The sequence below is a fragment of the Stegostoma tigrinum genome, chromosome 5 (assembly GCF_030684315.1).
Source record: "Stegostoma tigrinum isolate sSteTig4 chromosome 5, sSteTig4.hap1, whole genome shotgun sequence".
Taxonomy (NCBI): domain Eukaryota; kingdom Metazoa; phylum Chordata; class Chondrichthyes; order Orectolobiformes; family Stegostomatidae; genus Stegostoma; species Stegostoma tigrinum.
Window position 1 is genome coordinate 78,600,975 of NC_081358.1, and position 17,922 is coordinate 78,618,896.

General features: G+C 36.8%; 1 protein-coding gene across 3 annotated transcripts in view; it reads right to left on the bottom strand.

Annotated features, from left to right (window-relative positions):
* rock1 (Rho-associated, coiled-coil containing protein kinase 1) overlaps nucleotides 1-17,922 on the bottom strand; it is a 214,406-nt gene that overhangs the window by 81,315 nt on the left and 115,169 nt on the right. For all 3 annotated transcript variants that reach the window (XM_048529564.2, XM_048529565.2, XM_059646086.1), the window contains exons 10-14: nucleotides 13,094-13,253; nucleotides 10,054-10,120; nucleotides 2,110-2,198; nucleotides 1,842-1,890; nucleotides 466-601 (exon numbers count right to left, since the gene is read on the bottom strand). In XM_048529564.2, the coding sequence (XP_048385521.1) occupies nucleotides 466-601; nucleotides 1,842-1,890; nucleotides 2,110-2,198; nucleotides 10,054-10,120; nucleotides 13,094-13,253 (501 nt within the window). The remainder of the gene's footprint in view (nucleotides 1-465; nucleotides 602-1,841; nucleotides 1,891-2,109; nucleotides 2,199-10,053; nucleotides 10,121-13,093; nucleotides 13,254-17,922) is intronic.

A 17,922-nucleotide genomic window follows, 5' to 3' on the forward strand; every position in this document is an offset into this window, starting at 1 on the left:
CTTTTATGAAATCTGCCTCATTACACATCACCAAATTTTAAATAGCCTGCTCCTTGGTAGGTTGAGCAACATACTGCTCTAAAACAAATCCCTAATGTACTCTACAAATGTGACTTCCAAGTTACCCTTGCCCATTTGCTTAGTACAGATAACATGCAGATTAATACCACTAATGACAATGGTAGTGCCGTTCTCACATGCTTTCATTACCTTACGATCTACACTTTGTTAGACAACAAGGCAACTTGTTGGGGGCCTACAGATGGACTCCCTCTTGTGTCTTTCCCTTGATATTCCTTGTTTCTACATCATAATCTATTGCACTTATATGACTTCATACCACTACAGTGATATCTTTTTCTTCCAGAATACCAAGTTCCCTACAATTCATCACCCATATGTCATAATAACTATTTGGAGAAACTCCAGCCTCACACTTGAAGAAAAAAAACGCACTGGACTCACCCTCATTTTCCAAGTTCCGTCTCTTTTCAGCCTCTTGCTCCACTTTCCTTTGGTATTCATTGATTTTGTGTTGTAGCATTATTTTTTCCTTTTCAAGCTGAGACACATTAACCTCTAAACATTTTTGTGCACTAACCTGCAAAAAAAGACAAAATCTCAATCGAGAAACATTTTTTACAAACAAAAGAAAATATCAGATTGACCTTATTTTAAGTTGAAAACTCTGGTTTGAGACTGGAATTGTTCTCCCTCCAACTTTACTACTTCTGAGTCCTTCACTACGAGATTTCTGATAAATCTGTTTACACTAAAAATACTGCACTCAAAAAAATATGCTGTGATATTTCATCAATGTAATTCCTTATCAATCTAAAAGCCTAAACTTACCTGCTTGCCAGTTTCATGTGATACTGGTGATGCTCAATCAATTTTTAAAATTTCTTTTACATTAAACAAAATGCAAATAAACTATAGTATGTGAATTTTAAAATGTTTCAAGTTCAAATTGTGATACAACATATTTTGTAACTGGAATAGAATTCATATATTGTTCATTACTGAAACGTATCTAAATTCCAGCAAATATCTCTAAACTTCAGTTTTGTCATATTTTGGATGCAATAGTCTTAAATGAGAAAGAAATCTTGATCCATAAGTAGTGCATCATACTGACAAAAATTTCTGATAATTGTTCGCAATTCATACACTTTTTGAAAAAAAAAAGTAACATTTTAAAATGTTCATTGTACAAACAGAAATATTTTAACATTTTATGAAATTGGAATATTATGTTGACAGTCATTTGGGACACAAAGCTTTGGTACTGCTGGAAAAAAAACACACTTCTGTGAAGTTTTTCATCTTGGACTCAGCAAGACAATTTGCAAGAAACAGCAGAGTCAAGTGAAAACAATATTTATACTTAGCTAATGAGAGAGGCAAGCCAATTGGTTGACAAGTAGATTCCCACTGGTACAGCCATTGCTTTAGAGCATGTACAGGTAATAATGACTGATAAATCTCAGGCTTTGTTTATATTTTAATTTGGCAGGTGCACTAAGTGATCAAGGCGTCGCCCTGAGAAATAAACCAGAGATTGATTGGCACCCATTTTATTAATTTAATTCACAAGTCACTATTATTTGCAGTCATAAAGAACATGTTCATTCACTGCGTTTGTTTCAAGATTTTGGTAATTCTTGTGAATTGTTCTGACGGGTGCAACACGGAAGGCTTGGACAAAATGTGAGTTTTTTCAATAATACTTAAATGTTATATTCCTATGTAAACATAATAACAATGATGTAAGTATAATAACAATGCTTGTATAGGAAGTAGAACAAATTGTAAACAAATATGAATACAAAACAAATTACCTCATCATCCAGTTCCTTTGTTATTTTTTCTAACTTTGTGTTTGCTGACCTAAAAACAAAACCATTGACACTGTAATGAACGGAAAGCATAACATGCACATTTGTGCCCACTACCTGCAAGAGCACCCTTAACCATAATGAGGTTTCAGAAATGATGTGCATCTCTGTTATAAGTGTAAGTTTTGAGCTGCAAATGAAAAGCAGAGTTAAATAAATTATTGGGGTTTCCAAAGGACTAATGAAAGAACAGTTTGAGATGGTGCCTTACCTGCATTTTTGTTCCAATTCATCCTTTAGTTTTATTTCATTATGTAATTTCTCTTCAAGTTCATAAACAGTCTTTTTTAAATTCTCAACCTTAAAAACAAGATAGATAAGGTGAAGTACCCATTAGATAGGCTGTGATTTTCAACACATCCAAGAATGAATAGCAAGCTGAAAAAGAAGAAAAATACATTGCATGTGACACACTTAAATTTATAGCTGTAAATAAATACTACAGTAGTTACGAGTACTGTACAAGGGTTTCTCAAATAGATTGCCTTTTATATATAAAGGATTCATCTGATATTAGTAAGTTTGCAGACGACACCAAAATTGATGGCATAGTGACAGTGAAGGAGGTTATCTACGAGTACAATGGGTTCTTGATCAACTGGACCGGTGGACTGATGAACAGCAGATGGAGTATATATTAGATAAATGCAAGGTATTGAAATTTGGTAAGACATAAAACAGCAAGACTCACACAGTTAATCACACAGTCCTGGGGAGTGTTGTCAACAGAGAGTGATGTAGGTACATAGTTACTGTGTGGTATCACAGGCTGACAGGGTGGTGACGGCAGCTTTTGGCATGCTTGCCTTCATTGATAAGAGCACTGAATACAGGAGTTGGGACATCATGTTATGGCTGTACAAGACATTGGTAAAGCCACATTTGGAGTACAGCATGCAATTCTGATCGCCGTGCGACAGGAAGCATGTTATCAAACGGGAAAGTGTGCAAAAACGAGATGAACAAGGATGTTACCAAAACTGGAGGGTTTGAGTTATAAGGAGAGGCTGGATAGGCTGGGCCATTTTTCCCTGAAGCATAGGAGGCCGAGGGATGACCTTGTAGCGGTTTATAAAATCATGAGCGATACAAATAAAGTGAATAGCCAATTCTTTTTCCGCAGGTTGGTGGTGGTGGTGGTGGGGGGACGCTAGTGTTCAAAACTAAGGATATAGGCTTAAGGTGAGAGGGAAAAAAATTTAAAAGGGACCAGAGGGGCAAATTTTTCACGCAGAAGGCGGTATGTATTTCGATCAAGTCACTAGAAGTGTTAGAGGCGAGTACAATTGCAACATTGAACAATATTTACACAGGTACATGAATAGGAAAGATTTGGAGGGATAGGAGCTAAATACAGGCAAATGGGGTTAGTTTAGTTCAAGAAACCTGGTTGCATAGACAAGTTTAGGCAAAGGATCTGTTTCCTAGTGTATGATTCTATGACTCTTAATTAGTGTAAAATCTACTTTATGGGCTACCTTAACTTTACAGCACAATCATTCAGGAATAAAGAACTGAAAGACTTTATGGGTACACAGTTGAAGCTGGTTAATTAAAAACCCAGTTTAATTCAGTTTCAGAAGTCTTTGAATTAGGGGCCATAATGGGATACCTTGTTCAGTACTGCATTGTCTGCAATGCAGTGCAGCTTTGTTGCTTCATTAGTGAAACTGGAGATTGGTGAAACAGGGAGGTGGTGATCAGGCCCTCTTTTTCTTTCATTAATGTATATTTCTTCTTTTTAGGAGAAGAGGTGTTCGTGAAATTGGGGCATAAGGGGAAAGAGCAATCTTAAGGAACACATAGTACAGAGTGCCAGAGGGCAGAGAGAGCAAATTTGCCAAGTAGAGCTGCGATAAGACTTTCAAAGGAGCACCTCCATCCAGTGACAGAGCTCTAAGGTTATACCAGATTTCAAAGGTGTCACTGAGCAAGTGGAAACTGCTGATTGGGTGAGTTCAGACCATGGGCATTTGTATGACTATCATTGTTTGTAGTTGGTAAAGTCTTAATTTTGTAGTTTATTGTTTTTAAGGGCTATGTTCTGTTTTCAAAAGGTTAAAAGATGAACAACCCGAAACTAATTGATATTATTTGATCTTTAAAGTCAATCCAAAGGGATAAGTAGGAGAGCTCATAACCATGGTCTACTCCTGATCAATGTGGAAACCAGGGCCAGCATATATGCAGAAAGTGTCTCCATTTGAGGTCCTGGAAGTCCTGGTTTTGAAGCTGGAGTGACAGCTGGGGTCACTGGGGAGCATCAACGAAGTTTAATGTATCATGGATAGCACATAGAGTGGTAGCCACACCGCAAGTTAAGGCTCCCCAGGCAGGAGGGAATGGCTGACTATCAGAGAGAGTAACAGGATTGGGCAGGTAATGCAGAAACTCCTGTGGCAATTCCCCTGAAAACAGATATCATTTTGATTCTGCTGGGGGGAACAGCCTCTCAAGGGAAACAAGTAACAGCCAAGTTTGTTGCACCACGGTAGGGTCTGCCTCATGGAATACAAAGATAAAGTGTAGGAATGCAGATGTTATCAGGAATTCAATTGTATGGGGAACAGATAAGCATTTCTGTGGCTGCAAGCAAGTCTCCAGGATGGTATGTGGTTTACCTAATTCTAGGGACAAGGATGCCTTAAAGTGGCTACAGAAGATTCTAGAGAGGGTTGGAGAACAGCCATTGGTTGTGGTACACACCGGACATAGCTTTAAAAAGGAGGAAGGCCATACTAAAAGCTGAATGTAGGAAGTTAGGAAGAAAATTGAAAAGCAAGACTTCAAAGGTAGCAGTCTTGGGAATACTACCCCTGCTGCAGAGTAGAAATGGCCGGATAATACAGTTAAATATGTGGCTGGTAAGATGATTTCAGATTCCTTGGCCATTGGGACCAATATAAATTAGGCAGGTTACACATAGACAGAACTGAAATGGTCTAGGGCAAATATTTGCTAATGTGGTTGGGATAGGTATAAACTAGAATTGCAGGGGTTGGGAACCTAAGCAGGATGACAAGAGAAAGAGAAATAAGGAAAGGTCAGGAATTTGACAAAAAGGCAAGCCTAAAGCTTTTGTACCTTTATGCACAAAGCATTTGGAATAAGGTAGATGAACTGAAAGCACAAATCAAGGTGAATAGATATGATCTTTAGTCATTATGGAAAAATGATTAGAAGGAGTTCAGAATTAGAAACTTAACATTCAGGAATATTTGACCTTTTGGTAAGTTAGGAGGGAAGAAAAAGCTGGTGAGGTAGCATGAAATGAGGAGGAGATGAAATGAGGACAGTTATAAGAGAAGATCTAGGTTTGGATGAATTCAACTTCATGTGGTGGACGTAAATATGAGCAAGAGAAAGAAGACATAGTTAGAAATGGTGGGAGCCCCCAAGCAGTAGCCACACTGTAGGAAAGGGTACAAATCAATCAAGTACATGTATTAAAAAAAAGGAGCAATTATTATGGGTGACATAAATCTTCATGTTGACTGAGTCAATCAAGTTGGAAAGGATAGCTCATGATAAAGAATTCATAGAGTGCATTAAGGATAGTTTCTGAGAGTAATAAGTTATGAAACCAGTGACGGAACAGGCTACCCTGGATGTGTTAATGAGTTCAATCTATTACCTCAGGGTAAAAGATTCCCTTGGAAGCAGTGATCATGATTGAAAACATTTAAAACTTAAACTGCGAGAAACTTGGGCCAAAAATAACTGTGTTTAACTTAAATAAAGGGAATTACAATGAAATCAAGATAGTTATTAAAAGTGGACTGGACAGGCAGATTAGCAGGAAAGACAATTAAAGAGGGAATTCATGACTCCCAGCAAAGCTACATCCTACTAAACAGAAAATTTTGAGAGAGGAATAAACCAACCAGGGCTAAGCAAGGAAGTTAGAAAGAGTATTAAATTGAAAGAAAAAGCATTCAAGTAGTCCAAAGTCAGTGATAGCCTGAAGACTGGGACAAATTCTGAATGTAGCAAAATAGGACTAAAAAGATGGTAAAGATAGAGAAAAGAAGCTATAAGGCAAAGTAGCGAAAATATAAAAGGTTGATAATAAGAGCTTTTTTAATTGTTTAAAAAGAAAAAGAAAGGTCAAAGTGAACAGAGTCCCCTTAGAAAATGAATCTGGGGAACAATGAAATGGAAGAGGAGTTAAACAGATATTTTGATACAGTCTTTATGGAAGATAGTTTGAACGCTCCATTAACACTAAAGAATACAGAGAAGAAATTAAGTACTATCACCATTGCTAGAGAGGTAAGTATTAGACAAACTAATGTGGCTAATTACAGATAAGATCCCTGGCCTTGATGGCTTGCATCTGTGCATCTAAAAACAAGTAGCTACAGAGATAGTGGATGCATTGGTTGTAATTTTCCAAAAGTCCTTAGATTTTGAGGACGTACAGGAAGATTGGAAACGGCCAATGTGACACTCCTATTCAAAAAGTGAGGGAGGAATAAAGGAGGTAACTATTTGCCCAACATCTGTTGTTGAAATCAGTTAAGGAACAATCTAGGATCAGAGTGCACAGTCTCAGAATAAAGGAAGCCAATTTGAGACTGAAATGAGAAGGAATTTACTTTTAAGACAGTTTTGTGGTTTTGAAACTCCTTGTCACAGATAGCAGTGGGGGCAGAGATCATGAGTATAGTTAAGGCTGAGATAGATAGATTCCTGATCAATAAAGGAACCAAAGGTTATGGAGAAAACACAGGAAAGTGTACATGACTAATGTTGGATTATGATACTATTGAATGGCAGAGCAGGCTTGACTGCCGAAAGGTTTACTCTTGTTCCTACTTCTTATGGTCTTATAAGATACAGGGCCAGGAGTAGGCCATTCGGACCTTTAAAGCTACGCTGCCATTCATAGAGATCAAGGTTGATCTTGAAAGCGCTACAAATTGAGCAAGACGACATTTTGGCAACGTTCTAGTAACGAATGCAGTGAATGATCAAGTCACCTCCTCTAAAGTGATTAGATTACATAGATAAGGATTAACTAACGAGCATGAAAAAATAATTTGTAAGTTTCATAATATATTCTCAATAATTCTTTTTCCATTATTAATGTTGTTGAGTAGCATGCTTCACAGATGCATTTTTATGGAGCATTTGATATATAGAGCATATAATGTTTAGAGTATATTTATGTGCACAATTTTGTTTTCATGCATACGACTGTTAATTTAAATAATTTGCCAGAAATCACACAACACCAGGTTATAGTCTAACAGGTTTATTTGAAATTTCAAGCTTTTGGAACACAGCTGCTTGGTCATCTGATGAAGGGGCTACGCTCCGAAAGCTTGTCATTTCAAATAAACCTGTTGGGCTATAACCTGGTGTCATGTGACTACTGACTTTGTCCATCCCAGTCCAACACTGGCACCTCTACATCATAAACAATTTGTGACTTGCAATTCTGTCAGTTTGTGCCACTAGCATTTAATCACAAAAATACTGAACTACAGTTTTGTAACTTTTAAGGCAATTTCACAATACAGTTTACTTACAACAGATAGAATTTGGAGATTTCAAGTAATGTAGTCAAATTCAAATTAATTTAGATAAAAAATGTTTACGGCGTTTCCTTCAAGGCAAAGTAGTTTTTGCAGTTACGGTCGGCATTAACGTGGTATGGGTAGAATATTCTTTATAAGCTGTCCACAATTTGTGGTGAATAGTTTAGAACTGAATTACAAATTTAGTTTTAACATCCAGTTACATCCAAGTACAAGTGGGTGAAGTCAGCTTTTGAAAGAGGGCCATAAACCCTCCATGAACTGCTACTCAAATGATTCCTGTGAGGTTGCTTTCAGTACATTATTTAGATGAAGCAGCAAGGGTTTTATCCTTGCGTATACAGCACTTCCTCATATAACTGTCACATTTGATAGGTTTGCCATCTGATATCTATGCACATACAGCACGGGTTACCAGATAGTGACGATCAGCAGAAATTCTGGACAATTCTCCTCCTCCCTAAATTAGGATTAAGTAATAATTTTGGTGGGTCTCACTCATGTTTGGATGAAAACAACTGCAGGCTGAATTAAAAATAGAATATATTGGTGTTTATATGGCTCAGGAACTCAGTAGATAGTAGGTAAACTTGCTGAACAAATTCTTGCCTGGAAGAAATTTCATTTGTTTCAGTTGACATCCTCATAACTGTTTATGAAATTCGAGTCTCACTCTGGGCTTGAGCATAAATTAAACTTGGCACTCTACAGCAAAGCTATACTAAGTGCCGTTGTTTGGATTAGACATAATCTCAGTCCCAATCTGCCTCTCTGGGTGAAGTGTAAAACAACTACAACAAAAAGTAGTAGAGGGAAATACGCTTGGTGTCCCAGCTAATATTTATCACTCAATTGACATTACAAAAAGAGATTATCTGATCATTACCACAAAACTGTTAGTGAGAGTTCATTGAGTGCAGATCGATCGGCACATCTCCCACATTAAAGATGTGACTAAGCGCAAAAGTACGTTGGCTGTAAAATGCTTTGAGATGTCTTAGGGTCTTAAAAGCAATAAACAAAATCAGTGATTTTTAAAATTTTTTTTACACAACTTGTAAAGTCCTTAAATATACAAGCATCCTTTTATAAAAATGGATTTTCTTTCTCTGGTCTAGTAGAAAGAGTCGGAAATCACATGACACTAGGTTATAGTCCCATAGGAGCAGCGCTTCGACGGCTTGTGAGTTCAAATAAACATGTTGGACTATAACTTTGTAACGCGTGATTTCTGACTTTGTCCACCCCAGCACCTCCACATCATGGATACCAGCAGATATAGTAATTTCTTTCTTATAATTGGGTACCCAAAATTGAACAAACTCATCATAATACTTTACTCTCGTACTTCAAGCCATTACTCTAAAACTCCAAATGATTTTAAAAAAAATCAACTTGCACTCATAACTGCAGGGAACTATCATTTGAACTTCGAGATTTCTTCAATATACATGTTTTCATGAAAAATGTATCACACCTACCCACACTTACTTACATCTTCCACTAGTCTGGTAACTCCCCTAACCTGTTATGTGCTCCTTAACTCTTTTACCATTCTGATTGCATTTGCAAAACGCCCTTATTTTGCCTCACCAGTACATTTTGATATTGTGCTCCCTGTGCTCAAAACCAAATCATGTGTCAACAGCAAAACCAAATCCAGCACCAGCTCCTGGAGTAAACCATTTATCAGCTCATTCCAATCTTACGATACCATTAATAACCATGAGCTCACTGTAATCAAATAGCTTTTCCTACTTTTGTTCTGCAGAGTTAAGTCACCCCTTTCATTCCAAAGGAGTTACATCTGCACTCATTATTTTATTCTTCCAAAGACACAATGTTTGATTTTATTTACTTATCAGCCTTTACAGTCTTTTCTACAGGACAGAAAAATGCCCTTCGGCACACACAGTCCACAATGATCTCCCATTTTTTTAGCACTGAGCCTTTGGTCACGTATGGCTTAGCATTATAACTGCGTATCTAAATACATCTTATGAAGTTTCTGCCTATTCCACATCACAGGCAGTGAGCTCTTTTGGGTAAAAAGGTTTCTCCTTACATTCCCTCTAAACTTCTGTCCCTTACCATAAATCTATACCCCTGGTCATCAATCCCTCCACCAAGGGGAAACGTTTCTTCCTGTCTACCTTACCTGTGTCCCTTATAACCTTTATAATGTTATAAGCTTTGTAACATTCACTTTCATCCTGCTAATCTCCATTTCACATCCTTACCACACATTCTACATTATTCATTACTTTTATTGTACACCTTCCTTTTAAATACATTAACCTAACTTGCACTCTACTTCAGCTTTGCAAAGTCTGTGAAGCCATCGTAAAGAAAATCCTGAGATGAATGTTACTGATGGTGTTTTTCTCATTCTGTTCCTTTCTTACTGTTCCAAAAACACAAATTATTATTTCATAAAAAACTGGCTTGAGATAAGAACTCATGTTTTGACAAATAATTTATACAAAAATAGTTTTTTTTCTAGATTGCAGAGTGCAACATAATTAGGATAGTGACATGAACAATCATAACTTTTTTTATTTTATACAGTATTCAAATATCATCACCCAAAAGCAACAATGTAAGATCCTTACTTGGCTATTGTCTACAGTGGAATTCTCTCTACAGTCACTGGCTGGTCTAGAAGTACCAGATGAGTTCCTATAAAAATAATGAAAATACTGAAGAATTTATGTAAGCATTTCAAGAAAACGGCACATGGAAACAGTGAATGCTTGAAGTCAAGTCAAACCAGTCGTTCTTAATACAAAGCAATTATAGGTTATAACATTTTGAAGAGACCTTGAATTTGTCTGAAGTTAACTTAATAGCACTTATTTTGGTTTATTCAGTCTTAAAATGCCTTTGACAGAATGCATGAGAAAATACAAATAGAATATAAAAATGCAAGGAAGCATAGGCTATTTACAGTAGTATGAGAAAATGTGCAACTAGCCACCTAATACAAGTATACACAAAAAAAAACTGCATTTGTAAAAACTCAACATTAAAAAAAACCCAAGGAGTTGAGCACAGGATAAAAATGTGGGATGGTAACAAACTTGTTTTAAGAGATAAATTTTGAATAAGTTTTTAAAATGAATATGAGAAACAGAAAGATCCAAGAAGCAAAATTTTGTATGCACTTAAGGAAATCAATTGACGAGCTTGTCTCACTATTGCACTCCACAGCACACTATGTTGGCAGATATTTTTTAGGCCATGTACAATGTAGGAAAGCTGTAGTATGAACAATTTAATCCAACTTTGAGGGGAGCCTGAGGTGAGTGCTAGACCCCTCTAACACAACCAACAACCAAGGCCTATTTTAGGTAGTCACCAAGGACACTTTAAAACTGCCCAGTCTAACATGGTAAAATGTATGTTAACAGTTAACATGGTAACAATTATGATTCAAATGCAAGACAATAACATAGCAAAACTGCTTCTTCTCTGCCTCAAAGTTATGCCTTAAAAACAGGCACCATGTGGCTCAAATTCTACATTCAAAGGAGCTGAAATAAGTAAAGGTAGACAGTCTAAGAGTAAGTTTCCAGATTTAAAGGAAGAAGTAGGGAATACAGAAAAGACCATAGTCAGAGGTGAACTGAACAAAAACAGGGCATTTAATTTTGGAAAATGTTGTGTAAGTAGAATGGGGTGATGCTATGAAAATGTTTAGTCGAGATTGTAAATACAATGAATGGGGGTACTGAGACATTAGTGAGGTTGGAATGTTAGGTCAAGGAAACACTGGAATAAGAATAGTCTAAACTTGAAAACATTCGACATCTTAACACTGTGAGAAATAAATTTACCATGATTAAAGTATGGTTAAGGATGCCAACAGTCAAACAGCCCAGGTGAAGGCAACCATGAAGTTACATAAAATGTTGTTGGAGACTAGCAACTCGAGGTTTAGATCTCAGATTTGAAGAAATGGAATACTGGTACAGTACACTATATGATTCATGCAAAATGTTTGCTCTGAGGAGGACAGAAAATCTAAGATAAGGTAAAGGCAAATGAGTTGTGACATAAGGACAGAAACAGAAATTAACGATGGGATTATCTTGGTTACACTGGTTCAGCTCCAGGTTGAAACAATTCTATGGAGTTGAATTTGGAGATGAATGCAAAAAAAAAACTACAATCACCATGTTGTTGAAAGAACATGCCATCATGTAAAGCTTGGCTTTATTTTGAAGATTATATCCTTGTTTCCAAATTTTCCAACCAATGTTGTATGTGACTTTCTGACCAAGTAGACTTGGTGCTATAAACAAAGCAGAAACTGGATTGAAAAAAACAACCATAGAAATTTTAAAAAATCATGACACACTACATGGTCATTTAGCCCACCCTGGTTTTGCCAGTGAAAAATTGCCAATCTAATTCCAGTTTCCTGCATTAGGACAGAGCCGAGCAGATCATGGCTCTTCCAGAAGTTTTGAATTCAACTTTTTCTTTAAGAAGTGGACACAGTTTCTGCCTTTACCACTTTTCCAGGAAGTTTGTTCCTTTGGGTTAAATGTTTTTTCTGGCGTCCCCGCTAATCTTTGTACAAATTGCTTTAAATCTATGTCCCCTATTTTTCACTCCTCTGTTGAAATAAATGCATCATCCCTAGTTACTTTATCCTGTCACTCATACCCTTTTACGAAAAATGAAATTAAATGCATAGCTTGGAGGGCAAAATGTAGGTATCTAATAATAAAAGCATAAAAAACATAATTAAGTGGTTAGGAGCCAGATGGGATGACTTCAAAGATGGGTCACATTGACTGGACAGTATCAAAATGGGCCGGCAATTGAGATGGCAGCATTTTATAGCTGGGGTGAATTAGGACATAAGAATAGTCAGGGACGGGAAGGAACTCGGATATATCTTATTCTCCAAATTAAAGTAATTCACAAGTTTTCTTTACCTAGTAATAGAAACGAGAAGGGAATCTGGAGCAACAGGGCTAGAGCGGATCATTTTTCATCAAGATCTGTCAATTGCTTATATATACACTTTAGAATAATCGAAGACCATTGGGAAGATTTGACCAAGAGCAAGTTGAGAGAATATTTGAAATACTTGACCGAGATGAGCAGCAAATTAACACCAGGTGCACTTAAGTTGGAAGCCTTTAGGATCTTTGTCCAAAATGGAGATTATATCTCTCAAGATATGGGACTGAATAGCAATAAAGCAAGGGCATAACAGTACGCTAATAGTAGAAAACATTAACAGTAGTAATGTCACGACTGGTGCAAGCAAGGGGTATGACAGAAAATGTTTATCCAGAGATACAGGTGGACTCTAAAATGGAGCAGTGTGCGTCAGGTCAATTGTTGATAGTCCGGAGATGAAAAGGTTACAAGATGAAAAAGTCAACGTGCAGCTAAGTATGAGAAATTATGTCGTAGGTGAGGTTAACACGAGACTGTAGGCACACAAAGCAGTGTAGAAGAAATATGCAAAACTTTGGTGGTGGTTTATCAGTGAAAATGAGTTGTTGCTCATTTAGGTATTATTGTTGATTTTATAAATTTATGTCCCTTTGTTAATGAAGGACATGTTGCATTCAGAGAGCTTTGTAGCTTCCTTAACGTAAGATGCTTGTATTTCACGTTTATTATACTTACTGATAATCTCTGTAATACGTGAAGCCTACGAAAGGTAACTGATTGCCAACAAAGGCCTTTGGTACAGGAAATGTTTCTTCCTCGCCTTTATCTTCTTCCAGGTCATCAAAATTGCTAGTGTCGATGTCACTACTTAACTCAGGCACAACTGGTGCAGAAACTATAATGAAATACAGACGTTGACTAATTGCATTAGAAAATTGGGATTAAAAAAAATCAAAAGAACTATGTTCAGTTGAGACGGTAACACCATTCAATCAGAGCATGATTTATCTAATCCACATTCAATACTCTTGTCTAACAAACATCTACCAATCTTATATTGGAAGTTTTTTTAAAAAAACACAAATATAAGCAGGTTTGTGAAGGAACAGTTTCCAGATTCTTGATAGGCCTTCCTATGAAAGAAGTGCTTCCTAAGTTCCTAAATGGCTTGGCTTTATTTTGAAGATTATATCCTTGTTTCCAAATTTTCCAACCAATGGAAATAATTTCTCAGTTAACTTCTAAATTTAAGGGAATAAAATATAAATACATGCCACCCATTTTCAACATGTAATATTTTAAACCAGATTTGAATTCTAGTTAATTAGCACAGGACATCTTGCAACCCGTATATATCGATCCTGACGTTCAGTGCCGAAAATTGAGTGTTGTCTTTCGTACACGGCATTCCCAAAACCTTGTTGCATGAAAGAATCACTTGCTCACTCTCGTATTACATAAGCCTTCTAGGTTACAATACTTCTTAATTTATATACTTATGTTTTACATATTTAGGTTACAACACTTCTTTATTTATACACTTACGTTTTACAGATTTATGTACAAGGAAATCTAAATTTCCTTACCCAAGTCTCTCACCAATTTATGTGGTCTTTAATCCACAATAGATAACCTAATAAATCAGCCTCATTTCTGTTCCTAAATTGTTTTTATAGTTATGTAGTATAGTAATATAGTATATTTCATTCGCAATTAACCTTGTGTTATCCAGCAATCTACCAACTGAAATTCTCTAGTGACTGGAATTCTTTAAAACTTTTTTTAAGGCTGCATTTACTGCCAACACAGTAGTCAGAGATAGCCCAAAGTAGTGAGGGATGCAGCCCCCTCGGCAGAGATGGGGAAGCAGTGACCAACAGAATGGCCCAGGGACGCATGCCAGAAGGCTCTGCCACATTATCGCCACAATATGTGCAGCCACAGGCAGCCAGTAGCAACCTGGTAGCACATATTCCACTCTTTTAAAAATCAGTCACTTCCAGCATTCAGAAAATGCATTCTTTAAAAATCTAATCATAACAAATAGATCAACAGGGGTTGTTTTTAACGCCTTAAATTTAAACTATTGGATCAGATTTGATTTTTTGCCAGAACATATTTTTGTTCAGATTTGGAGCAAATGCCAGTAAAACTGACCAGATTTTTTTTAAAGCAAGTCTGTAGGTCATTCTGTCTGTTATGATGTCAGCCAAGTTTTGAGTCGTCAGGCTTCTGCTGTAACACTCTCAAGTGCTCTGGTCCTCGACTGCCCAATTATTTCCCTTTCCCCCTAATATGCAGAGCAGCATCTTATCTCGTGACCAGAGTAACATGATTCCTTGTTAATTGGCATTTCATTAACAGCACTATCCATTCCTTGGGCATGCAGGATAACAAAGATTTTACTGTTTAAAAAAAAGAGAAGAAAAGAAACAAATGCAGGAAGTCTGAAATGAAAGCAGAAATGTTAAAAATGCACAAGTACATTGCAAGTATCTAAATAACCCTATGTTATAGGGTTAACATAACTATGTTAGTTTCAACAAATAATCCACCCCGCCCAGCACACCCAAACATTCCAGTTTCTGCAAAAAGAGGAGGAATGTTTTCTCTGAGAAGTCAGCATTTCTGATCCTTGACTTCCGCCTAATGTACCCTTATTCCATTTTGATCAGTCTTCTTAACCGGCTTATTGGTCTTCCAAGTTTCCAGTTTGAACAGCTCTTCATTGGAAATATTAATGCATTTCCTCTCTGCAGATGCTGATTTTCCAATCAACAATTGCATGTTGTTCACCGATATATCTTGCCTCCAGTTTTACCAACATTATGATATGTGAAACTGTTAACCTTACTTTCATATTCTTCTCATCTCTGGGGTCCTTGGATTCTGGTTTCTTTTGCATCTCCAATTTTAACTGAAGCACTATTGGCAATTGCACCTTTAGTTGTCTAACTGCTCAGATTAACAATCTTCTGCCTGAATACCTCTGTCTCTCGTTCCTCTCTATTTTCCTCTAAGGCACCCTTTGCCCAAACTTTAGATGACAAGTACTAATATCTCAGTCTGTGGCTCAGTTACAAATACAATCCTGCCTAAATACCTTAGGATACATAAAGTGCTATATAAATAGAGGTCGTGGTTGTATTTCTAACATATTTTTGCCTCAGATTTCTAGTACTTTTTTTTACTTTATTCATTCACAGGATGAGGGCATCGCTGGCTAGGCAGCATTTATTGCCTATCCCCAACTGCCCAGAGGGCAGTTGAGAGTCAACCACATAGCTGTTGGTCTGGAGACACGTGGGCCAGAGCAGTTAAGGATGGCAGTTTCCTTCTGTAAAGGATACTGGTGAACCAGATGGGTTTTTCGACAATGGATTCTCGGTCATCATTAGATTCTTAATTCTAGATACTTTTTAAAATTCAAATGCCCCCATCTGCCATGGCACGATTCGAACCTGGGTCCCCAGAATTTTATCTGGGTCTCTGGATTAACAGTCCAGCAATAACACCACTAGGCCATTGCCTCCCCTTTGTGACATTTTCTTCTTTTGTAAAATACCTAAAAGTTTTATTTAAAATAATTGGCTTTAATATAGTGCACTTTATGGCACAAAGACATAAAGTGCTAGAATCGCATTACAGGTCAGAAAGCATTTGTGGTGATGAGTATACTCTTTGGGCAAACTTTCAAACCCAAGCAACATAAGATCTGTGCATATTTGGATGTTGTGAGAACTTGTCCTTTCTGTGTCATCAGTTCCAGCAGTTAGCTGTACATTGGCAAAGTGACTGAAAATACGTCCTTTGAATTGTTGAGTTTTATGCTTAGCACACGTAGAACAATATTTTGGAGTTATTCTGTTTAATACAACTGGTCATTCCCTATTTATTAAAATCAACCAGGTTAAAATCAAGAATAAGAAATATTTTACAAGTGAAAAATGTAAACTAATCTCTGATAAATAAATCCAGTTTTCTAATCTGTTTACAGGTCAGGAACCTGGCACAGGATAAATTATGGGCCAACTTTCTTGGGTACTGCTGGAACTGCACTCAAGCCAAGGAGGGAATATTCCATCACATTTCTGACTTGTGCTTATAAATGGTGGACATGTTTTGCAGAGTTACCTACTGTTCGTGGTGAAATTTTACCAGATCCCCAAATGTTACGTTTGTCTTTGGATTACTAGTTCACAGATAACACCACTGTGCCATTTCTCTCCTTCAGTCAGCATTGGTATGATGGGCTGAATAGGTTACTTGTTCTTAAATATTTTATTGTTATTTTCTATCTTAACATTTTTACAAAACTTAATGGAATTCTATGTTTCATTACAAAAAGGTGTAGAATACAAAGCCAAGAGAGTTAATGAGTCTGTAAAAATTGTATTCACAGGGTCTGGACTTGTGGGAAAGTCCAGCTTTCACTCCAGATTCTCATGGAATGAGAGGCTTTCTAGGTTATTTCACATGCGGTTCACAGCAGCAGTTTCAGACTGTCTGAATTTCCTCTGCACAGGACACTTGCGTGACTGGGGATTCATGGCTATCATTGCTCAAACACCGTTTTTACATCAGATTTATTTAGCTAAGGTCCACAGAGAGATTGGAGGTTATGGTTTTGGATGATTATACCAAGCATCTATGATAGCCATGAAAAATATCTATTACTGGGCATGTTAACATAACTTTTATTTTACTTTGCTAAGGATGATATTGAGACTTCAGATAGACTAAAACACTAATTTCCAACAAAACTGCACACACTTCAATAAAAAAATGGATTGCAGATCAACAATGATAGAAGAGTTTATGAAATTATTAAAAAATATTGGGAACAGGAGATTATAGATATACACTGTTTCCAGTAGTCAGGAGGTCTAAATGAATGGTTCTCATGATTGTTTATCAAATCAGTATCTTTCAAGAATAAAGTCAGATAAGTGCAGCAAAAGGTCAGTGGGAAATAATGTTCATAATGCAGGGTAATGGGTCAAAATATAGATTAAAAAGATTATGTGGCTACCTATTTTTGCTCCTCGTGCAATTGATAACAATTTGTCTGTGGCAGCTATTTACAGAACAGAGAACAATGTGGGTAGATGATCAGACAATCTGTTGCGACTCGGAGGTCATGTTGTATACCCAAGTTGCAGGGCATCATTCACATGAGATATGGATGTCCATGAAAACTGAACTTTCTTTTATCAAGAAATGAATCATAACTGAATACACATTGTGATCCATACAGTTTTGTGCGTCGATCTTGGATGCATTTGTTGCCTGTTTTCACCTTGTGACATAAGTTACACATAATAAAGTGTTTAGTAGCATGTGATTTATGGAATTTTTAAATGACAAGAGCCATACAAGGAAGATGATCAAGAATTTTAGTCTTGAATAAAGGGCCTAAGACATTTATACAAGATTTTGTACAATAACAGAAAACCAGAATTTTCAAGAGAACTGTTGGAGGCAGATCTAGGACAATAGTTCAGACAGAAATGTTATTTTTCTTCAGTCCTGTCTGCATCTTAAAAAGTTGTATTTTAGACAGT